The sequence below is a fragment of the Lissotriton helveticus genome, chromosome 4_1, assembly GCF_964261635.1.
Source record: "Lissotriton helveticus chromosome 4_1, aLisHel1.1, whole genome shotgun sequence".
Lineage (NCBI taxonomy): Eukaryota > Metazoa > Chordata > Amphibia > Caudata > Salamandridae > Lissotriton > Lissotriton helveticus.
Window position 1 is genome coordinate 500,506,257 of NC_136063.1, and position 25,527 is coordinate 500,531,783.

The 25,527-nt window shown below is 45.1% G+C and overlaps 1 protein-coding gene across 1 annotated transcript in view; it reads left to right on the plus strand.

Annotated features, from left to right (window-relative positions):
- The first annotated feature begins 8,696 nt into the window (after nucleotides 1–8,696).
- The window catches only part of LOC144828015 (uncharacterized), a 31,323-nt gene continuing 14,492 nt past the window's right edge, over nucleotides 8,697–25,527 (plus strand). Inside the window, exons 1-2 of the mRNA XM_078686158.1 lie at nucleotides 8,697–9,789; nucleotides 10,149–11,092. Of these exons, the coding sequence (XP_078542284.1) occupies nucleotides 9,705–9,789; nucleotides 10,149–11,092 (1,029 nt within the window). The 5' untranslated portion in view covers nucleotides 8,697–9,704. The remainder of the gene's footprint in view (nucleotides 9,790–10,148; nucleotides 11,093–25,527) is intronic.

Consider the following 25,527-nt stretch of genomic DNA (forward strand, 5'->3'; position numbering starts at 1 on the left):
AATATACCAAGGCAGTTCGAGGAAAAAAGAGTCATCAATTGTCGAAAGGTGTCTTTTAGAAGCATTTCCAGACCTACCCCAGTCAATGTGCCTAGATCGTTCCCACCACAGTGCACAATTATAAGGTCTGGTTCTGGGAGATGCATAAAAGTTTTCACCAATGGTATTAATTGGTGACATCTTAATCCTCTTTGCCCAATCCACGTTATCTGCACATTTGGTAAATCAAGGTTGGAAATTCGTTTGCTTGCTGCATATTTTCCACTCCAGTGAATATAGCTGTGTCCTAAAAGCCAAACCTTAATTTTCAAGGCAGATGCACTCGTACTCCGATGGGTTCTGGAAGTGGAATGGCAGTTAGAAGCTGAAAGTCAGGATAAAAAAATGGATGAAGCTTGGTGTGGTTGAAAAACGAAAAATGATTGGTTGATTCTAATACGTGAAGATTGAAGACTACGTTGCATGTTAATGTTATGTAAAAGAAAAAGTAGTATTGGGTGTGAAAAAAATTACATGTAACAGAGCTGTGGATAGGCAGGTGTTTCTGGAGGGAGAACAGTGTTGTTAGTTTGCTGTAGAACGTTGAGATATGAACTTTTTTGACCTGTGCCTTCAGCCAGGTGCAGAATGAGGTGTTACCATGGAAACAGCCAGAGATGGCAGTGGGTGATGGGTGACTTTTATGTGACATTGAAAATATTGTGAGGGACAACCAACTGAAATGTAAATTTGAATACAAAATTTTGCGGGAGGAAATATGATTGGCTGAAGACATATATGAGTCTGTATTGACTGGATATCTGTGCCATTGAATTTTGGTTGCAGTGATAGCAGCATAATTGAGACTTCCGTCAAACGAATATCTATTTTGTGACTGTCACTGTTGTACATCATACAAAGCATTGGTAAAGGTAAGTCTGTAACTGTTTGTTTTGTCATGTACCGTAAAATATGGTTTACTCACAAACAATGATTGATTTTCCTCATAGTTTGAAACTAAACTCATTTTTGGCTGTCATAATGTGTTGTATTTCTAAAACTATTTTTAATTTAAATGTGAAATATGAAGTATAAAATATGTTTAATATAAAGAGTAATTATTTGTGTGATTTTGAAGCTTTTATATATAATGAGAAAAGTTGTTTATGAAGTGAAAAAATGATATTAGCAGAGAGACAGATAATGCAGATAGAGAGAGAAATGGTAAATTACATGTGATACCGTCGTGAAAAAATGTTAATGGTTAATGAATTCGTAAACTTTCTGTCACACGACAAAATTAGAGTGCAGTTTCTGGACGCGGCCTGCATTGGTGGGTGTAGGGTGAGAGGGGCAGGTGGTTGAGTGAAATAAAATGAAAAGTTGGTATATTACATGTGATACCGTCTTGAAAAAGTGGTAATGTTTAATGAATTCTTAAAGTTTCTGTCAGACGACAAAATTATAGTGCGGTTTGTGGCCGCGGCCTGCATTGGTGGGCGTAGGGTGAGAAGGGCAGGTGGTCGAGTAAAATAAAATGAAAAGTTGGTACATTACATGTGATACGGTCTTGAAAAAGTGGTAATGCTTAATGAATTCTTAAAGTTTGTGTCAGACGACAAAATTATAGTGCGGTTTGTGGCCGCGGCCTGCATTGGTGGGCGTAGGGTGAGAAGGGCAGGTGGTCGAGTAAAATAAAATGAAAAGTTCTGACCATGAGGTTGTACACAGATTTGTGCAGTAAATGTGTTCGTAAATTGAGGTACCAAACGGAGTATAAAAATATCTCTCTCACTGCTGCTGTTTGACTGCATCTTCATCTCTCTTCTGTTTTCCGTCTCCGTTGCCCTGTGTTATCTTATTGTGTGTGTGTCTGTCTGTGTCTGCCTTCAGTCCGGGCTGAGGAATTTTGCTGTGGAGGCACACACAGATAGTCGCATCAAAGTAGTTGGAACGTTTTCAAAAAACTATTTATATAATTCAAATGCTTTTTTGAAGCGCTAGTGAATGTTTTCTTTCAGAATTACCGCTCGGTTGTTTCCATAGAGCAGAGGGTATGTTGTATTTCACTACTTAGTGCCTTTGCATGTGCACTCTGTTCTCTGGTGGCTGGCGGAGAAGTGTTTGTTATTGTGGAGATTAAAGCGTGATAAGGAGTGAAATACGACATAGCGTCTGGTCTGTAGAAGCGTGGGAGCAGTGATTAACACTGAGTGGAGCGGGACTGCGACGGTGCTTGAGAAGAGTAATAAATTATTTTTTTACAGAGGTACAACTGTCTGCACGGTGCGTGACCTACTAAGAAAGGGTTCACGGGCTGTTATAGGGCTGTGGGTTCTAGTATGAGTAAATCAGGTCGACAAAAGAAAATATTAAGTTAGTACAGCTGAAGTTACGTGGAACACATGAATACTGTTTCAATATACAATCATTTTAGTTGAGATTATGGATTAAAAGAGAGAACGTGTATATTTGAAATGTTTATTCAGAAATGCACTGTTTTCAAGGCAAGTTTCTAATCTAATACGAGTAGAGATATTGCAAAAAACAAAGTAATCGGTATAGTCAGTAGTACATAGAATACAAACGGTATAGTTGATGAAAAATGAATATGGTTTTGCAAAATTAATTATACACTCTTATGAGGAAGTATATTATATTTTAATAAATGGAAGAAGGTCTCTGGCCTTTCAGTTTAGGAACGATACATGAAAATGCTAGTGGTTAGACATTATGGGGTCGATTAGGATGGCGGACGGAAACGTGTACCGTCCGCCGCGGAAGGTGGCAAGCTACTCCGGACCTGTCCGCGGAAAATCCGCAACAGCAATTAGGATAAAACATACAAAAAACGCCGACCGCGGCGTACGGAGCACTCCAATCCCCGTCCGCGGCGGTCGGAGTACACCTGAGTCCGCGGCAGGCGGACGGAACAGTAAAAACACCGACCGCCGCGTACGCACATGACCGCGAATACATCCACCACCCCCGCTATACCTGCGCAATGTCCGTGTCCGCAATTAGGATAACTCCGCAAGTACCCCGGTAGTCACCGCCATCCACATCCGCAGCGGAACCAATGCACCGAGAATCCGTGCACCACAGCGGAACGACAACACAAACAACATCCCTACTGTCAAACCAATGCCATACATTGGCACGGAAGTTTATCACCAAACACACGAAAAAAAACGCCCACCCACCGAAAATATCCAAACCAATCACAACACACAATGATCCACCGCCAAGCACCACACAATCCACACCTGCCAACACTCCCACCTAGCACCTGACTGCCAATAACCATTCAGACACGGTCTAGACACACACCATAAAAGAACTCCCACCCACTCCACAACTCCTCTGCATCACAGCATAGCTGCTAGCAGGACACACCACTGAACTGAGCCCAAAGAGAAATAGCATTCACACAACCCACACCCAAACACACCCACCACACAAACACCCACCACACCATTCTTACACACCACACACCTGCACCACCCCATCCACGCAAACCCACACCCCGAGCACCACACACCATGGCACCAAAAAAAACCCCCAAATTCACTGACACCGAGTTGAAGGTTATGGTCGATGAGATCATCCGTGTGGAACCCCACTTATTCGGGGCCCTAGTGCAGCAGACCAGCATAGCCAGGAGAAACAGCATGTGGGACCGGATAGTCACCAGGGTGAATGCCTCCGGGAGCGTCCCGAGGACGAAGCAGGACATCCAGAGGCGGTGGCACGATCTAAAGACCCGAGTCAAAGCCATACGAGCAAAGAACTATCTCCGGGCTAATCATACAGGCGGTGGAACCCCTCCGGAGCCCTTACCCTACACCGAGTGGGAGGAGAAGGTGATGACCATCATCCACCCTGAGAGCCTTGATGGACTTCCTGAGGGAGAAGAGGCTGGTAAGTACAAACCAAGCACCACGAGCACTACTACATGGTGTGCCTCACACAACTGTGAAGACACATCTCCCAGAGCCCAACCCATGCATGCAGTCCACATACTCACCAACGTCGAAATCACTCCAACAGGCCCCCATGTCCATAGGGATGGCGGTGGCGGTGGTGGTGGGTGGTGGTGGGTGTGAGGGGATGTAACTACAACTCCCAACAGGCCCCCATGTCCATAGGGATGGCGGTGGCGGTGGTGGTGGGTGTGAGGGGATGGAACTACAACTCCCAACAGGCCCCCATGTCCATAGGGATGGCGGTGGCGGTGGTGGTGGGTGGTGGTGGGTGTGAGGGGATGGAACCACAACTCCCAACAGGCCCCCATGTCCATAGGGATGGCGGTGGCGGTGGCGGTGGGTGTGAGGGGATGGAACCACAACTCCCAACAGGCCCCCATGTCCATAGGGATGGCGGTGGCGGTGGTGGTGGGTGTGAGGGGATGTAACTACAACTCCCAACAGGCCCCCATGTCCATAGGGATGGCGGTGGCGGTGGTGGTGGGTGTGAGGGGATGGAACTACAACTCCCAACAGGCCCCCATGTCCATAGGGATGGCGGTGGCGGTGGTGGTGGGTGGTGGTGGGTGTGAGGGGATGGAACCACAACTCCCAACAGGCCCCCATGTCCATAGGGATGGCGGTGGCGGTGGCGGTGGGTGTGAGGGGATGGAACCACAACTCCCAACAGGCCCCCATGTCCATAGGGATGGCGGTGGCGGTGGTGGTGGGTGGTGGGTGGGGTGAGTACCAGTGCAGACAGAATCGGCCAAAAAAGTGAAAACAACCTGTCAAGTCCACATTACTCATCATCACATTTTGGTTTTGCAGGTCATCCTCATCTGACAGCTGGAAGCAACACCCGCCCTCCAGACTCGCCAATCACAGACGTCTCAGGGGACGATTGGCCAGCCACCTCCGGGGCAGAGGATGATCCCGGCACAAGCAGCCAGCCAGGGCCATCTGGCTCCCAGGTCACCCCTGCACCAACAACTACGGCCTCTGCCATTGTGACAACACCGGCCACTGTGACCTGCACAGCCACCACCAGCACCACCTCCACCACCACCACCACTGCTACCACCACTCCTGCCACCCTGCCCAACCCAACGGCCAACGCCGTGCCAGCGCCATCCCAGCCACGCAGGGAGAGTGTGAGGCAAGGCAGAGATGCAAGGCCAGATCCGGCAGGCAGGAGCATACGTCAAAGAACACGGGAGGATACCAACACACCCAATCCAGTGCAACAGTCATTGGAGGCACTGGGCAGGGTGGAGGTGAGCTACCAACGTGGTCAGGCACAGGCAGACCGGGCCCACCAGGACTTTGTAGATAACACTGCAATGTTGGGGGCCATTGAGAGGCGGCTTGGCCAACTAGTGGACATCTTCACCAGGACAATCAGGCCACAAACACCGCCACCGCCACCGCCACCGCCACCGCCACCGCCACCTGCGGCGGATGTGGTACCCGATGCCCCTGCGCAACCAGCTGACACCGTACCGGCAGTAAGACGGAGGGGCCGACCGAGGCTGGAAGTGGGCGACAGCAGTGTGGAAGCACCTGCCACACGCTCCAAGAGGAACAGAAAATGACTGTCCCAGTACCTGCGCATGCCATTCACCCTGCCAACTATCCGGTCCCACCTGCCACAGGCCTGCTGTACTAGGCAGACACCACCCTATGTGGTGTCCGCACGGACATTTCATCTGCCATAACCTTCAACTCTCACTCCCCCACCCCTTCACTCATTTGTAAATATGCACCTACACCCATGCACATTTTGTAAATAAAAGCCACTTACTCACTCAATCATGTGTTGTCTCCATGTTTATTCACATGAATGCATCAGAAACAGATGTTACTAGGTACAGGTATCCAACTGGTACAGAATCATGGCGCTGCGGGAGTGACCTAGGGAAAATAGAAACCGCAAAGACACGTCAGGAAACAAGATCACACACATCAGAACACACTGCAGTGCAACATTTAACTACCCACACGCATCACAACAGTAATGGATGAGACGACACACATCATGGAGACGTGCATTGGCCACAATTTAGCACACACACACACATGCATGCATCACATAGCAGAACACAGAGATGAAGCACACCACTATGCCACAACACCAGCACACATTCACAGGGCATACCCAAGCAGCACAAGAGGAGCACACTCACAATCAAGGGAAGTAGCGATCAATGATCTGGCGCCTCTGGTCCACACCTTCCTCCTCACCACTATCCTCATCAGTTGACATGGCTGGGTCGGGAGGGCGAGGAACTTGCAGTTCATCAGGGTCCAAGAGCAGTTCAATGTTATAGCGCACAGCCAGGTTGTGAAGCATGCAGCACGCTATCACGATCTTGCATACTTTGCCTGGTGAGTAAGGCAGGGCCCCTCCAGTCTTATCCAGGCACCGAAACCTTGACTTGAGCAGGCCAAATGTCCGTTCTACCACTCGACGTGTCCTACCATGGGCATCATTGTATCTCATTTCTCCTGGTGTAGTGGGATTGCGTAAGGGACTGAGCAGCCAAGGCCTGTTTGGGTAAGCCGAGTCGCCTGTGTTGGTGGAAGAGAGAGAGAGAGAAACATCACAACCTGCATTGTGGGGCACACCATGCCACACAGATATCACTCCTGTCACCACAGCATACTCACCAACAAGCCACGCTTGTGCTGGACGAAGATTAGCCATCAGTTGGGGGACCATGCTGCTCCGCATGATGTGGGCGTCATGTGCAGAGCCAGGGAATCTTGCACACACATGTGAGATGATGTTGTCGGCCTGGCACACCACCTGCACGTTCAGGGAATGGAAGTGTTTCCGATTCCTATACACCTGCTCACGTGCCCGTGGTGCAATGATCGCGATATGCGTGCCATCAATGGAACCCACAACGTGTGGTATACGACCCAGGGCATAGAAGCCAGCTTTGACCGCTGGCAAGTCCGCCGCCTGAGGGAAATGTATATAGTCATGCTTGTACAGCATCATGGCTGTCAGTACATCCCGGAGTACCATGCTGAACATGGCCTGTGACATTCCCCCGGCATCTCCAACTGTGTACTGGAATGTGCCTGTTGCGAAGAAATGGAGTGCCGCCATCACCTTTTGCGTGGGTGTCATGGAACCTGGATAGGTTCTTCGCGGCTGCAGGTGAGGAGACAATAGGGTCACAAGTTCCAACAATCGACGGCGATCCAGCCTGAATTTCCGGATCACCTCCTCGTCCACCATATCCTCCAGCACAGTGTATGGGCGAAGGACATTTGGAGCCCTCCTGTGTGGGAGTAGATGGAATGGAAGTCAATTAACATACAACGCACGTGTGTGCACCTCAATCACATGTCAACGCCCTCTACCAACATGTAGTATCCAGTGTATGCTTGTCATATGTGTGACTCCTCTGATTGTCAGGACAACATGGACCGACGTAGCTACAATGTGCATCCACTAGCAACATGATGTTTAGCAACATGTGCAATGCACAGTGTCTCACCTCAACATCACTGCCAACCAGACATGTGACATGACCCACATGTGTAGGGCCAACATCACATGCACACATGCAAGTACATGCACACATACAAAATTAAACACCCCCCCACCCCCCCATATCATGATGCACCAATGGCAACACCAGGAATGGTGGGCATACGGACATCACATGCATGGGGACACAATAGGCAACACACATGTACAGTACACAACAGAACCCCCACCATAGTCATCATCTGACACATACCACTCACTGACAACTGATTCACAGGTGCCCATACATACGGGATCTACTGTGTACATGTGAGGTACGACAAAATTGTGTAGGGTACTACCCGATGTGGACATGCACACGTGATGGACACTTGTGGCTCACCGATGGCCATGGTATGGACACACATGGGATGGAGCATGACATGTGTAGCCACGCAATCACGCACACAACCGTGAGCAGGCAGCTGCATACAATGGTACAAGGTGCATCATCGGCTAAGATGCAAACATTGATCACGCCATGGCGGTGCACTGCATCCGCTGTTTACGTCTGGGCATACGCGGGCCGCCTTCGACATTCACACTGTCTGCACGTGCACAGACCGTCACGCCCACACACCGGCAAGTGCATGTGTAAGGTTCCGGGACGGATGGTCGATTTGCAACAATGTTGTATCACTGGCGCCTCCATGGCGGTGCACGTACACAGCGGGGGAGGTGCAGGCCTATACACCCTGTAGATGTACTCAATGGACATGCCAGTTCATTACCCCCCTTACAGTCACCTTGCATCATCCACCGTACACCGGCCGGAGCGGCCGGCCCATGAACAACCGCCGTGCCAGGCCCTGCCCAGGACCGCCGTGCCGGCCATGGCAACAACCGCCATTGCACGGCCCTTCCACTACCGCCGTGCCAGGCCCTGCCCAGGACCGCCGTGCCGGCCATGGCAACAACCGCCATTGCCCGGCCCTTCCACTACCGCCGTTCCCTGGCGGTCCGTGCAATGGCGGTTGTTGCCATGGCCGGCACGGCGGTCCTGGGCAGGGCCTGGCACGGCGGTTGTTCATGGGCCGGCCGCTCCGGCCGGTGTACGGTGGATGATGCAAGGTGACTGTAAGGGGGGTCATGAACTGGCATGTCCATTGAGTACATCTACAGGGTGTATAGGCCTGCACCTCCCCCGCTGTGTACGTGCACCGCCATGGAGGCGCCAGTGATACAACATTGTTGCAACTGAAGCTTCCTTCCGTGAGGCTTGCACGTGCGGTTGCCGATGTGTGCCCGTGACGGTCCCTGCACATGCAGCCAATGGGAAGAGGGACGCTGGCCGCATACGGCCAATCGCAAGTAGAGGAAGCTGTGCACCGCAACAACAGGGCCAGTCATTGGGCCATTTCACGATCACGCTTCCAGGGCTGACCAATTGCTGGCGACGTATGCCACTGACACGTGCTGAGGGCCCTATATATGTGTGTTGGCCAAAATGAAACTTTCTACCCTGGGGACCATTGCTGCCTGTGACCATCACCTCGACCTGCTGCTGCTGCTGAGCTGACCACCGACTGCTGCCTGTGACCATCACCTCGACCTGCTGCTGCTGCTGAGCTGACCACCGACTGCTGCCTGTGACCATCACCTCGACCTGCTGCTGCTGCTGAGCTGACCACCGACTGCTGCCTGTGACCATCACCTCGACCTGCTGCTGCTGCTGAGCTGACCACCGACTGCTGCTCTAGTGCCATACTCCGTGATCTTGCCATGTCGTCAGGCAAAGAGATCCGGTCTCGACCCTTCACCGCCGCGGAGCTTGATGTCCTCGTGGACGGTGTACTCCGCAACTATGGACGCCTCTACGGCGCACCGGGACGGGTGGTAAGTGCAGTGTGGGACATGTTGGTGTGCATGAGGGTGCCAAATGATCAGGCCTATTTCTATCTTAGCTGTGTAGTGTGGGCTAGACATATGTTCCTGATTGTGCATGGCTGCTGACAGTAACGTCTTGCCCCTATGTGTGTGACAGGCCACCTGTCCACTGACTTACACCCTTTTGTCTCCCATCATGGTAGGTCAAGCTGCACCTTCGCAAGGACCTGTGGAGGAGCATAGCAAGGGAAGTACGGGCATTGGGGGTGTGCAACAGACGACATACACACTGCCACAAACGCTGGGACGACATTTCCAGGCTGAGCAAGAATGTAGCGGAAGTAACACTGGGCCTGATTCCAAGGACGCCCCGTCTGGCCCGACGCTCCATGACCCCTCTCATGCAACGTATCATTGCAGTGACGCATCCTGAACTGGCCGAACGTCTGAGTGCCGATCGACAGCAAACTAGCGGTGAGCATACTGTCTGTGTAGGAAACCTGTGAGTGCTATGCATGTATTGGTGCACAGACACACTATTGAGTTCCGTGTTGCGTATGTATGCCTGTGATGCCTTTTTGGTCCCATTGGGCGGTACTCATTTGACATCCAGGTCCGCCATGTTGACACGCCACTTGCTTAGTAGTTGAGTGTAAAAGCACATCCCCTAGTGGTCCATGGCCCCATGGCAGAAAATGTGAGGATGACTGGTAGGGGTGGGCCATGTGCAGGATGAGGGCTCCTAAACCTTTGTCTGCTATGTGATTTGGCTATCCTGTTCCTTCTGTACGTGAGTGTGCCCATGACTCACACATCTTTTCTGTGCATTTCAGCTTTGACAGAGGACACTCAGCCACAGACGGTGGAGAGTAGCCGAGGAAATGAGTCCGGCTCAGACTTCGCACACACGCAGACTGACACGGAGGAGGCCAGCGCCGGAGAGGGGGACAGGACCGTCCCTGAGGACTCGCATGTGGAGACGCCATCGTCCTCCTCGTCGGACACTCTGGGTGAGCCTGCACTGTTGTCACAGACTGGGAGTGGGCACTCACCACCTTCTGTCGTAAGACAGCACACAGGGCCCACACTTCCGCCAACTGCACCATGTACTGTTCGTGGCCGGAGGAGTAGGGGGAGCAGAGTGGCGTTCGGTGCAGGCACCGCTGCCCCTGCCACGGTGAGCCAAAATGCACTGTGTGCTGAGGCCGTTGATCTGCTCAGACAGCTGTGTGTGGGGCAGACCAATATGACAAATGCTTTCCAGGACCATGATAGGAAGTTGGGGCAGGTGGTGGCATTCATGGAAGGGATGCATGGCGATCTTGCAGGTCTACACAGGACAGTGCAGTCATTGGCAAGCAGTGTGTCGTCTGCAATAGTACAGTCGAACGAACAGGGTGCTACTTGTGTTTCACCATCTACACCGCTGGATGTCTCAGGGGGTAGTGATTATTCTGAGCAGGACTCAAATACAGCTTATTGCACTAGAAGCAGCGTCAGACAGCACGTCAGGGCACGCAGGGCACAGACCCCATCCCCTAGATCAGCTAAATCTGTTCACGTAGACGACGTCAGATGCACTGGAGTACACACACAGGATCCACAAGTGTTGTTGGGGGACATGCCTTCCGGAGCTACACAGCCATTCAACACGAAAGGTACTCCCAAGGCAAGGGATAGTCACATGTCCATGGACTGTTCCTTGGACAAGGCCAGTCAGAAGACAAAGGCACCTACTAAGAGCAGGGAGACTCCCAAGAGCAGGCCCACAGCAGAGGTAAGGGACACTCCCAAGGACAGTGAGAAGACTAAGGCACCTACTAAGAGCAGGGAGACTCCCAAGAGCAGGCCCACAGCAGAGGTAAGGGACACTCCCAAGGACAGTGAGAAGACTAAGGCACCTACTAAGAGCAGGGAGACTCCCAAGAGCAGGCCCACAGCAGAGGTAAGGGACACTCCCAAGGACAGTGAGAAGACTAAGGCACCTACTAAGAGCAGGGAGACTCCCAAGAGCAGGCCCACAGCAGAGGTAAGGGACACTCCCAAGGACAGTGAGAAGACTAAGGCACCTACTAAGAGCAGGGAGACTCCCAAGAGCAGGCCCACAGCAGAGGTAAGGGACACTCCCAAGGACAGTGAGAAGACTAAGGCACCTACTAAGAGCAGGGAGACTCCCAAGAGCAGGCCCACAGCAGAGGTAAGGGACACTCCCAAGGACAGTGAGAAGACTAAGGCACCTACTAAGAGCAGGGGGACTCCCAAGAGCAGGCCCACAGCAGAGGTAAGGGACTCTCCCAAGGACAGGGACACACACAGACAGCAGGTGTCTGCTGGAGACAGGTGCACCACAGACGACAAGTCTGCTGGCAGGAACAGGGCGGCGAGCAGGGCACAGGCTACATCCAGAGACAACACTCCACCTAAGGATAAGGCACATCCTACGGACAAGGCATCTGGCATGGACAATGGCGCTATCAAGGACAGGCATACTTCACCCCTGGCTGCACTGAGGCTGATGTTTTCTACTAAACGTAACACTGATGTCTCCGCGGCGGAGTCCCCCCATACCTCCACTCCCATCCAGGCCAGTCAGAAGCAGAGGAGGGTGTCCCCTGTTGTTGCATCCCCCATTACACATCATTCCGAGTCCAGGCGGCAGGCACAGAGCAAACGACAAGCAGGCTCCAGCACGTCCCCCGAAACCAGATCCCCCGCAGCAGTTGCTCCACCTATGCTGGGTGGTGATTCTTTGGAGTCCCCACCACTTGGCAGTCCTGTCCTGTCCAGGGTGCACTCACACCACCCTAAGAAACGCAGACACACACCATTGACACCTGCCAACCCCGATTTGGCTCTAGGTGAGCTATCCCCAGCTCCCAGGCCCACCCTGCCTCCTGGCCCATACAGCCCTGTGGCTCATCATTTCAGTTGTCCCAGTGGCGCTGGTGCAGTTGACTCTCGTGTATCAGATGGTGGCACAGTGTCAGTTGTGCCCTCTCCTGTTGCAGATCCTGGCAGGGTATGTGGGTCTATGGCTCACGTGTCAGTTAGGAGATCTGTGGCTGTGTTGCACACTCCTGTTTCTGGTGCTGGCAGTCTGTCTGGGTCAGTGGCTCACGTGTCAGTGACTACATCTGTGGCTGTGTCTCACACTCCTGTTGCTGGTGCTGCCAGTGTGTCTGGGTCCGTGGCCCATGTGTGTGTCACTCGGGCTGTGGCTGTGTCTCACACTCCTGTTGCTGGTGCTGCCAGTGTGTCTGGGTCCGTGGCCCATGTGTGTGTCACTCGGGCTGTGGCTGTGTCTCACACTCCTGTTGCTGGTGCTGCCAGTGTGTCTGGGTCCGTGGCCCATGTGTGTGTCACTCGGGCTGTGGCTGTGTCTCACACTCCTGTTGCTGGTGCTGCCGGTGTGTCTGGGTCTGTGGCCCATGTGTGTGTCACTCGGGCTGTGTCTGTGTCTCACACTCCTGTTGCTGGTGCTGCCAGTGTGTCCGAGGCAGGTAGTTCACGCAGTCCCCCTGATTCTGTGATGTGAGGTGCTGTACACTTCACTCAAATGTTAGTTCACATGGTGTGTCCATTGAGAACTGCGTGGCACTCTTGTGGTCCCTGTGACGGTTTGGTAGGGACACGTAGTTGTGCTGCCTCTGATGTACCTGTTCTGTACTGCACATTGCCCTGTTGATGCTCTGATACTGCATTCTGCCCTCTCGTTTACTGCCTCTGATGTACCTGTTCTGTACTGCACATTGCCCTGTTGATGCTCTGATACTGCATTCTGCCCTCTCGTTTACTGCCTCTGATGTACCTGCTCTGTACAGCACAATGCCCTGTTGATGCTCTGATACTGCATTCTGCCCTCTCGTTGACTGCCAATGATGTAGCTGCTCTGTACTGCACAATGCCCTGTTGATGCTCTGATACTGCATTCTGCCCTCTCGTTGACTGCCAATGATGTACCTGCTCTGTACTGCACAATGCCCTGTTGATGCTCTGATACTGTATTCTGCCCTCTCGTTTACTGCCTCTGATGTAGCTGCTCTGTACTGCACAATGCCCTGTTGATGCTCTGATACTGTATTCTGCCCTCTCGTTTACTGCCTCTGATGTAGCTGCTCTGTACTGCACAATGCCCTGTTGATGCTCTGATACTGCATTCTGCCCTCTCGTTTACTGCCTCTGATGTACCTGTTCTGTACTGCACATTGCCCTGTTGATGCTCTGATACTGCATTCTGCCCCTCTCATGTGCTGCCAATGATGGACCTGTTCTGTGCAATGGACTGTTGATGCACTTAGCCCCTCTCATGTGCTGCCTCTGGACCTGTTCTGTGCAATGGACTGTTGATGCACTTAGCCCCTCTCATGTGCTGCCTGTGATGGACCTGTTCTGTGCAATGGACTGTTGATGCACTTAGCCCCTCTCATGTGCTGCCTCTGGACCTGTTCTGTGCAATGGACTGTTGATGCACTTAGCCCCTCTCATGTGCTGCCTGTGATGGACCTGTTCTGTGCAATGGACTGTTGATGCACTTAGCCCCTCTCATGTGCTGCCAATGATGTACCTGCTCTGTACAGCACAATGCCCTGTTGATGCTCTGATACTGCATTCTGCCCTCTCGTTGACTGCCAATGATGTACCTGCTCTGTACTGCACAATGCCCTGTTGATGCTCTGATACTGTATTCTGCCCTCTCGTTTACTGCCTCTGATGTAGCTGCTCTGTACTGCACAATGCCCTGTTGATGCTCTGATACTGCATTCTGCCCTCTCGTTGACTGCCAATGATGTACCTGCTCTGTACTGCACAATGCCCTGTTGATGCTCTGATACTGTATTCTGCCCTCTCGTTTACTGCCTCTGATGTAGCTGCTCTGTACTGCACAATGCCCTGTTGATGCTCTGATACTGCATTCTGCCCTCTCGTTGACTGCCAATGATGTAGCTGCTGTGGTGCCCACTTTGCCCATGCTCACGCATACACTGTGATTTTACCCCTATTTTGTACAATAAAGGTAGTCTATCAGGTCTCGTGGTCTGTCGTTGTCATTCCTGCTTGCGTACTACTAATGTGTATTTGTATATGCTTCTCATCAGTGGTTTCGGTAACATGACACTCCCCCTCCCTACGTCACGTCCCTTACTGGTATTCCCCTGCAGACAGCCAATGGTTTGTGCCTTACCTGCGTCGTCGTCCGTGGTGGGCCATGACTAGGACGTGGTGGATCGCGAAGAGCATCGGGAAAGCGTGTAGCGCTGGGTCCATGGTGTTGGTCAGCTTGCGGTGGGTATCTCTGCTATGTCACCTGTCTTCGCAGTGGGGATTCCGCCGTGTTCAGACAGGTTGTTTTTCCGCTGCGGTTTTATGTGTATTTTCCGCCATCTTGATTTGGAGGACGGTCTTCGACGTCAGTCCGTACGGCGTGGCCTCCGGATGTGTTCCGTCCGCCACGCTCTCGTGTGTAGTTCGGCGGCGGAGCGTGCTTTCCCGTCGCGGACGGGAATTTGACACGTTTTCCTATCCTGATATGGCGGACGGAGTATCCGCGGCAGGCGGACACGGAAAAGGCTTTTTCCGCCTACTACAGGGCCGCGGTGGCTCTTCCGTCCGCCATCCTAATGAGCCCCTATGTCTTTATCAATCAGCTCTCTGTATGCGAAGCACTATCACGTTTCTGTTATGCTATTGTGTAAGGGAAAAAAAACGCGCCAAAACGGACAAAATGGCGAGAGGTGCATGTATGTAATGAAAATATTTCAGTTTATGGAAAATTAAATGATCTGAGGTGTCTGAGCAGTTCAAATGCGAAATGGCGTTTACAGTTATAAAAAATTCATTCTATATTTACACATTAATTAGGGCACATGTAGCATATATTAGCGAGTTTTGGTTCGAGTACGTTTGAAATAATATAAGATAAGATATACAATAGAATTGTTGAGATTAGACTTTAATAAAAAATAAAGTTCAAAATCGAGTAGCTGAAGAAAAAAAATTTAGTCCACATAAAAGATCAAAATTTAACCAGTAGGAAATCATAATGTCCACTGTTAGTAAAGCCAATAGGTCTGTTCATGTTAAGAAAGTATGCAAGAAAACGTGAAAAATATAGGGAGGCAAAACGAAATGTGGACGTCAATGGCTTGCATAACAGTCAACTCAGGATTGTATAGGCGAAGTAGGCAGCAATTGCTTCTAACAGGAAGTCACTGTTATGATCCGAAAACATGTCAGCCATCCAATTGAAAAAAGGAAAGCAGCATTCATGATCTGTTATTATCGGAGCCTCTAGTACCATCAGAGGACAGCTCGGTGGGTTTTCAATGTAGCTGTCTGTCAGGAAATCTTGCGCCGCTGCGAATATATCCCAATGACCCAGAACTCCTTGTATCGCTGCAAATGCCATTATCCCTCCGTTGCAACAAAGTTGTTCATGATCAATTAACGGATTCATGAGATGATTGTTATTCACTTCAGGAGGTACCAAGTTGCAGAGACATAAGTCCAGGGCCCACATGAAATCACAGCTCAGGCAATGAAATACAGGCTGCACACAGGTGAAATAGGAATATCGAAATGATAATCGATATGAAGTATTCAGAGTCGAGAGTGCTAAGATGCCGTAGTAGTAAAGCATCTTCTGGCGAAATAGTTCTAAGTGTTCCGGCTTGTTTGCGAAGACAGGAGGGACATCCATTTTGAAATAAACGAGATGGGAACACAAACGTCGCAGCACTGGCAGTTCAACAGGAAGTCCACAGAAATAGGTCCTAGAGCATGGAGTGAATAGTAGCAGAATGACTTGATATAATTTTTGGCAGTCCGGTCAATAAACCATTGGTTAGTAGTTATAAAAAATATAGCGTGTCTTGAAGTGTAGGATGTGTTTAAAATTAAGGGAGTCACCTCAGTAAATTGTAAAGGAAGGCCACTCTTTTATAAGGAATGGTGTTGTCTGTGAATATTAGCTAAGTGAAAGATATGTTCGCGAACAGATGCTACGCTAACTTGTTTTTGTGACAATAAGGCTGTTGTTCATGTCTTGTTATTCAAGGCCGGAATTCGCTGCCAGATGAAAACATAAAGGTTCACATGCGTGGGGTAGATAAACTACATTCTTAAAGGGAAGCAAATGCAGAGTGATTTTTACCGCGTAAGCTTTGTCGTTTAAAAAGTCATAGTGATTTTCATTATATGTAAAAAATAATATCACTGATGAAGAATGAAAAAAAATCGTTATAATAATAGGCACTGGTGTATTTTTGGAAAGATATGCAACATTACAGGGATTTCACTTAAATAAGTCATGTAATTGAAAGTGCCTGCATGTGGACGACTAAATATATGTTTAGGCGTTTAATATGCAGCTTTGAAAAAAAACGTGCGTTTGTTTTAAAAATGAAATGTAAAGGTTTAGAGCAGAAGTTTCCAAAGCGGTCGTGGAGGGCTAGATGCATGGCAGATTAAAAAAATTACTACATGTTTTTCAATGGGGTTATCTTAAACATATGGGGGCATATTATGAAGCAATAGCGATAATTATCGCTATTGCTTGGTTGGAGACAAAAATGTACCGCTGCGCTGCGGTAATTTTTATCGCAGATAAACCTTGGAATTACCAAGGTTTATCGCAAATGCGATAAAAAACGGCCGCAATGCATGAATATCGCTGAAAAGTCAGCGATATTTATGCATTACCAACCTAATGCTCTTAGCCATGTTATCCACCTCCCATTGGATAACATGGCTAAGAACTGCTCAGGGCAGGTGTTAGCTTTTGGAGATATTCGCGCCTAGCACGAATATCTTCAAAAGTTGGTAATAGGAGATAGCGATGTTAGCGACTGTTTCCAGTCGCTATCATCTTGGCACGCCCACTTTGCATGTCATTAGTGATAAATATCACTGACATGCAAAGTGGGGCCTAAGATGGACGCTATCTCCTACTAGCTGTCGCTAACTGGTGTTAGTGACAGCTAGGTAATAGGGAGATAATTTTATCTCCGCTTTCTTGGCTTTTAAAGCCAAACAAGCGGAGATAAACCCCCTTGATAATATGCCCCTCGTTTCTTTATCGACTGTGTAGTTTTTCTGCATGTTGCCTATTCTTTGATTTTTACTGTTGCTGTGTCTTACACATTTTCCAGGGGCGGGTATAGGGTCATGGCAGCCCTGGGCAGGGAGCGTAGGTAGGGGGCTCTGTAACAGGGGTTTGGGCGGGGCGGAGCGTGCAGCCCACTGAAGAGGGGGGGGTGGATCAAGGTGTTTGGAAGTGGAACAGAGGCAGAGCACGCCAAATTCCTGCCATGGTCCGCTACGCAAATATGTATGCATCCTTAGAGGATTATTATATTAAGCATATATATTAATATGGTGGCTCCTGGGGTTTGGTGGTTCTGTGCAGGTGTACTGCTTGCATATGCCCATGGTTGGCCCTATATTTTCTGTCTATGCACTTGTTCTCCGTCACATGGGCTTTTAGTTATGAAGGCCTTGTGTCGCTGGTGCATGAGTTTTAACATGGGAAAAAGTGATATATCTGTGGCGCAATGGTTTCATAAATGAGACATTTTGTATCTTATTGTAATGATAGAGAATCTTGGGGAATGTATCTGTTATGCTTGTTCTTTGTTATAATGGCTCTATGTTGTGTAAGAAATAAGTCTGTAATAAGTTAATTACATTTTATTATTTTCTTTTTTACAGTGTTTGGTGCTGAAAAGCAACAACGTGCCTTCTGAATTACAGAATTTGAGTAATTATATTCTTTTTTTCAGGTGAGTTGGTATTTTTGCATAGGCAATTTTTTTGGGTGCACATGAAAATAATGGAGAAGATTTTTTTAAATGTTTGTAAAATTTCATTTTGGAATATGATTTTATCTTGAATTATTCACATGGGTTGTATCTGCTTATACTAGATATGTATTTTGAGATATTCTCCACTGACAGTTGAAATTATCTTTTAATGGGCTTGGTGCATGTGTTCTTTTTGATGGAGTTCAGATTTACGGATCATTGGAGTATAATTCTTTCATGTTTCCATTACTTAAATCTTGTGAAGTGCTCATGATTTTGGAAATCTTGTTGCATTATGTTTGGCAGTTTTTCTGTTTTATTTACAAAGAGCTATTATGATATGGTTCTAGGTGTGATGGGTATCTTTCCTGCATATCTGTGATTATACTATGTATAGGCATTGTTTTACATATTCATGCAGAGGTTTATTATGAGGTTGTTCTTCATGCTTAGTGTGACATTTTGTATATGCTATGACTTTTACATGGTGAGTATGCTGTTGAAACATAAAAGGAACTGTCTCTGTGAGAAGTAGTAATCTGTTAAGTGAATGCTATGGTTTGTATAGTGTGAGCCTTCTCTTCAGAGTGCATATAGTTTACATAGCTCTTTGTACTGGTGAACTGAAAAAATGGGTCTCTAAAAATTAATTTTACAGATTATCAATATTTGTGATATCTAGAAAATCTAAAAAGAAATTTTACAGTAAAATGTCTTTTAACAACAGTAATTATTTAATGGAAAAAAAAGATCAGTGTTAATGTTTAGGGTTATATTGCCAATTTCTTTTCAAAAGAAGAGGAACGTGATATCTTAAAATATATAGAGTTAATAAGTTAGAAATTATAGAAATATATGTAGTTTAAAAATTAGTAAAGGTATTTTTAAGTTATACATTTATGAAAAAAGATATAATTTAGTCTCTATATTTTTTGAAAAGGATACACAGGAATAAACTGAGTCTAGTTATGGAGAATTCCTCAGAAGAGAAACAAATTAATTTTGAAATCATTAACGAAGTGATGGAGGAAATTTTAGACGCAGTCTTTGAAGAGGAAATAGATGAAAAAAATTATTTTATGGACATGTCTTTAGACTCCGCTTACTTAGAGATGGTTGAAGGAGATGAGGACTTTGGACTTGAAGAAGTCCCTGATGATATAATGGTGGAAGTTCTACAAAATTATGAAGATTTCAATAAATAATTTTTTTTTTTATAGTAAAGCATTCTTGAAGACAGTTTTCTTGTCCTATTCGTCGTTGATGTGCTTTAGGAGAGTGATAAGACATGTTCTCATTAAGGGTAAAAGAGACTGTAGTAAAAAAGATTAAAACATCTACGATGACCCATAGTTCTTGAAAAAAGTGTACTGTTTGTATGCTTTAAAAATTAGAATTAAAAACTGTCTATAATGTTAAAACAGATATGGAGTGTGATAAAATTAAGAACCAACATTCACTACAGGATTTCCTACTCTGTTCAGAGACTTTCTGTTATTTTCTTAATTCTAGTTAGAAAATGAATCTGTGGTTTAAATTTGTACGTTATATGCTAGTAGTCAACTATAATATTTGTTATGTTTGTGTTTTACAGATTGAGAATTTCATCAAAATCTTAAATTAAGATGCCGACCAGAACTGAAAAAAGAAAGCTCTATAAACGGACTTACAATTTGAAGAAGAAAGGAATTGAAGAAGTATCAAAAGAACATAGGACGGATAAAAAGAAGAGTGCTCCTGGTAAGCAAACCAAAAAGTTTTTGAGAGCAATATGTGGAAGGAAAAATGTTAGTATTGAAGTGGACAAGGAAAAAAGTATACCAGTATCGAGAAGGAGACATGGAACCAAAGATAAAAATGTTTCTGGAATCAGGAGACAGGAAAATCTGTACAGTAAAACTCGGATGAATCAATTTAGCCAAATCAGGAAGCGTATGTTTTACAACAGAGTAGTTTCGAATTTATTACAAAAGGAGAAAGTTTCTAAAAGAAGATCTGCTTTTCTTAAGAAGAAACAATATATAGAGGGTATTGTTGAGCGCGCGTTTGAGACAAAAAGAAAATTATTTATTTTAGTACTTAATAGAATAAATACGCTAAATAAGGCAATACAAGTTTTACAAGCTAAAAGTAAATGGAAGAGACACATAAATAGGAGTAATTTTTGTAAAGTGTTTTCTGGGAAGTGGATGCATACTTCAACGTCTGAACCATTTTTTAATGAAGAGAGTTACTTTCAAAGTAACGATTTGTTGCATGCAGTTGACACCAGTGGTCGAGGATACGAGGTGAAGGAGGGATGTGTAATTGAGAAAGAGAAAATTGTGGTTAGAAATGCAGAAGAGGTGATGGCTGGAGAAGCTTCAGGGGGACGTGCTAATGTTCCTGTTTACAGTTGGAATTGTAGTAGCATTTGTAGTGTACAACAGGATTCAATTGATTTCTTTCGCAATTTCTTACGTAAGTACACTAAAGAAAGTCTTAGAAAAAAAATTGTTATGTTGCAAGAATTAGATCATTGCAGAGTGCGAGAAAAAATAGGTCTGCAAGGTCATTCTCTGGCTTGTCTTTCTAAAAAAATATGCCAGAATGTGTTTCATCACTTCAGGATGTTAGCAGTGCATCATACTAAAATGAGAAAATTGGTGAGAAAGTTGTATTATGCAAAAAGTCCAGCACTTAAACTTAAACAGTTAAATACTGCTCTTTTGTATGGATGTGAATTAGATGTTAAGAAGATTTGTGCAGAAATTGAGGTAAGTTATTTTGGTCCAGAGGAAGGTAATGCAGAAACTGATATAATTATAGAAGGAAATGTGTTAGAAAATGTTGGACATGTTAATATTGAAAATTTTGAACAGGAAATAATAAAGTTTAAGGTAATTGCAGATGAGAAACCAAATTTTTCTTGTGTCTGTTGTCGGCGCATTCATTACAAAAGTCAAACTAGGTTACTTGATTTATATTTAAAAAGTGAAGATGAAAGTAATGGTCAATGGAAAGATTTTGCAACTTATTTGTTGGTGGAAAACGATTTTGATTTGGGTTTTGAGCAACGTATTTGTAAATATTGTTATAATAAATTAAATGAAAATAAAATGCCTGCTAGAGCTGTTCATAATAATCTAGAGTTGATAAATATTCCATCAGAATTGATGGATTTAAATACTTATGAGACTATTCTGATCCAATGTGTACATCCTTTTCAGGCTATTGTTCGTATGGAGCCTAAGACTGGTAAATTAAATCCTTCAGATTTACAAAGAGGATTAAAGGGTAGAGTTGTATATTTGCCACTTGATTTAAAAAAAAATATGGAAACAATTGGTGTTGAAAATGTAGAAGAGGAACCTCTAGTTATTCTAGTTAATGGTGTACCTACAAAGAGTAAGAAAATCTGGCAAGATTTAGTGGATGTTAGAAAAGTCAAAAAGGCAACGTTGTATTTAGTTCAAAACGATAAGTACTATAAAGATGTATATGTAGAAGAAGAAGATGTAAGTGAAGAAGAGGAGAGTGATTTGTCTATTGGACAAATTGAAAAAGTTGATCTATCCAGAAGTGAAGAAATTTATGAACATTACAGTGTTCATCCACTGCATTCCAAAGAAGCAATAGGGAATGCTATTGAATTATTTCAGATGAAAAAGGCGAAAGGAAATCCTATTAGTGTGTGGGAAGAAAGTTTGGAAGGTCGTTGTTTCCCACAGTTATTCCCTACAGGTGAAGGTACACGATATGATGATCGACCTATGCAGATTCCTGCATCTGAATACCGGACAACAAGATTATATGCAGAAGATCCGAGGTTTCGCCAATGCATTCCATATTTGTTTCATCTTCTGTTTGAGAGTGACTTATCTGGTCTCTCTTATGCAGTAAATCATATCTTAAAAAGTGGAGTTCATCTGCATAATATTTCAGCAAAGGAATTTATGGATAAAGTGCAACAGAAAGATAGTGTTTTGGATTCACACCTATTTAATTTAATGGCTTGTCAGCGTGGTACTAATGAGTATTGGTACCGTCGTCATGGAGATTTGAAGTGCATGCTTAGAAACTTAGGAGCACCAACATGGTTTTTAACTCTAAGCTGTGCAGAGTATGCTTGGGAAGATTTACTTGAATTTCTTCAGGAGGCGAATGCAAACATAGAAAATATAAACTACAAGACACCCGGAGAACTGTGTTCGTTAGATCCGGTTAATGTTTGCAGATATTTTAATCATAGATTTGAAGCTATGATGTCTTTTCTTACAAACAAGAAAAATCCGCCACTTGGTGAAGTACTGGATTTCTTTTGGAGAAAAGAATACCAAGCAAGAGGTGCTCCTCATATTCATATGCTGTTATGGATCAAGGATGCTCCTAAATTTGGAAGAGACTCGGATGAGACTGTACTCTCTTTTATTGAACAGTATGCCACTTGTGACATACCTAATAGTACAACTGATAAGGACTTAAGAGGAAAAGTGTTACGCTTTCAAAGTCATCGTTGTGGAAAATATTGTCGGCGAAAATTCAAATCAAAGAGTAGATTCTACACCAAATGTCGTTTTGGATTTGCACGACCGGTACTTTCAAAAGGAAGAGTCAACAATTTGATGCCATCTTTGCGACATAACATCAGAAGAAGGTCACCTAAAAATACGTACAATTTAAGAAGAGGTGAAGAATCCAAATATATAAATGACTATAACCCAGTCATTTTGTCCATGTGGAATGCTAACATGGACATACAATATGTTGCAGACAACTCTATTGCTGTGGCTCGATATGTAACGTCTTACATCACAAAATCTGAAAAGACGGAACTGAAGGAGATGTGGGAAGACATTTCTCATGAAAAGAGCCTAAGCAAAAAATTGTATACGTACAGTTTGAAGATGTTGTCTCATCGAGAAATTGGAGCATATGAATGTTGTGACCGATTATCATCAGCAAGTCTTTATGCTAAATCAAGGACTATTCTCTGGGTGAGTTTGGGTCTTGCAGAAACACGAAACCGTGTTCTAAAACCTGTGCAAGAAATTGAATATTTAGCCCAGAAAGAACCAAACAGTACAGACATTCTGAAAACAAATATGTTGGATACATACTATCCAAATAGAAGTACTTTTCTAGAAAACATTTATCTGTATGAAATATTTCAAAACTACACTTTTAAAAGGAATGTTACAGAGAACATTGATAAAGGTGTATATGCTGTAATTGGACAAGAAGGATGTCTGGTGAAGCAAAGAAAAGGACACTTGATTAATCATCGGAAACTGAGTTGCAAAACACCTGACAAAAGAGAATTTTACTATTTTGCTCTTTTGCAACTCTTTAAACCATGGCGTAGAGAAGAGGAACTACTTGGGGACTTTGATAGTTATGAAGATTCATTCAACGCATCTAAAAGTAGTATTGAATGTACTGTTTTTAGTAATTATCTGCAAATGTTGAATGATGAAATAGAGCAAGAAGTGAGAATTGCAGCGGAGATTGGTAGAGATAGTTCACAAGATAGTCAAAGTTCGGCTTCATTAAGTCAAGATCCACTGGGACAACCAATTATCCAAAATGAAGCAGCCACTGCCATGGATGAGGTGGAAAGAGCAATGCAGCAAGGTGAAGAGGAAGCAATCAACTTAGAAGAATTAAAGAAGCAATTTAATGTTGAGCAAAGACAGATATATGATGAAGTGACAGAGCACATTGAGCATGGCTTTCGTCATGAGAGAAAAGATTGCTCATGTATGTCATTTCAACCTATTCGATTATATGTAAGTGGAGAAGCTGGAACTGGTCAAAGTTTCCTAATTAAAGGAATTACTACATATTTACAGAAAGAACTCAGTCAACACTGTCGTGTGTTGTTACTGCTCCAACTGGATTGGCAGCACATAATATTAAAGGTATTACTTTACATCGTTTACTGATGCTGCCAGTTGAACATGAAAATAAATTACAATATCACAAGCTATCTGGAGAAGCTTGTTTTGAAGTTTCTAGAGTGCTTAAAAAATGAAACTTCTTATTATTGATGAAGTAAGCATGGTATCTAATTTAATGCTTGCTTTTGTGCATTTAAGAATGCAACAGATACTTAAGACAGAGTATGATGTGTTATTTGGAGGTAAACATGTCATAGTTTTTGGAGATCTACTCCAACTAACTTCAGTGAAAGGACAACCTGTATTTGAAACTGTTACGCATGAGGAGACTAGAAAGTGCCTGGGCAGTATTGGAAATGTTAATATATGGTCACATTTCAAATATACTGAACTGATTCAAAATATGCGACAGGCAAAGGATACTAAATATGGAAATATTCTTCAAGATATCAGGATTGGAAAACTAACTGAAGATGCGAAACACACTCTACGAACACGATTACTTTCCAAGCTGTTTCCTAATGAAGATAATGTACCTGAGAAAATATATAGTAAAGAGGTAGCAGATAAATCAGTGATATGCTTGATGCCAACTGTGAAAGAATGTTCAGTTTTTAATGAGAAAATGTTGAATTTAGAAAATCAACAAATTAGAAAACTGGAAGCTAAAGACAGAATAGAGCATGAAGGTAGTACTATTGTTTTGTCTGAAAAGTTGAAGTTAAAATTGGATTCTCTTCAAAAAAGTATATCTAAAACTGCTGGTTTAGAGAAAAATCTGTATGTATGTTTAAATTGTCGGATAATTTTAAGGAGAAATTTACATGTAGAAAGAGAATTGGTAAATGGAGCAATGGGTAATGTTGTTGGTTTTGTTAATTATACAAATAGAGATGAGATTGAATTTTTAAGAATAAAATTTGATGGAATTGAGGAAGTTCAGCAAATTAGTCGCTGTTCAAATCGTTTTTTGCTTGTAAAAGAGTTATATGTCCGTCGGAAGCAATTTCCAATTTGTTTGGCATATGCAGTGACTATTCACAAATCTCAAGGTTTAAGTGTAGATTGTGCTTTGGTAAATATTGGAAGCACTGTATTCAAAGAGGGTATGGCATATGTTGCTTTATCGCGAGTTAGAACTTTATGTGGACTTTATTTAATTGATTATGATGAGACAAAGATTAGTGCAGATTTAAATTGTGTGAAGGAGTATAATAGGTTAAGAAGAGAATATGCTCCAAGTTTACCTCAATATCCTTTAATTGAAAGGCGTATGGTTGGTCAGAAAAGGAAAAATTAGGAGAAATGTGCTGAAGTAGTTGAGAAACGACGAAAAAAAGATGTAGCTGTTGTTGGTAGGCATAAGAAAACGGTTAGTATTGAAGAGATTGTTGGATTTAAGTTTGAAAACAGGTCTGGTGTCAACTGTTATGCAAATGTAGTAGTTAATGTTGTTTTTTTTCTAAAAAATGTTAGGGAACAGATTGTAGAAAATCAGGAGCAAACATTTTGCTATTCCTTAAATTCTATATTTG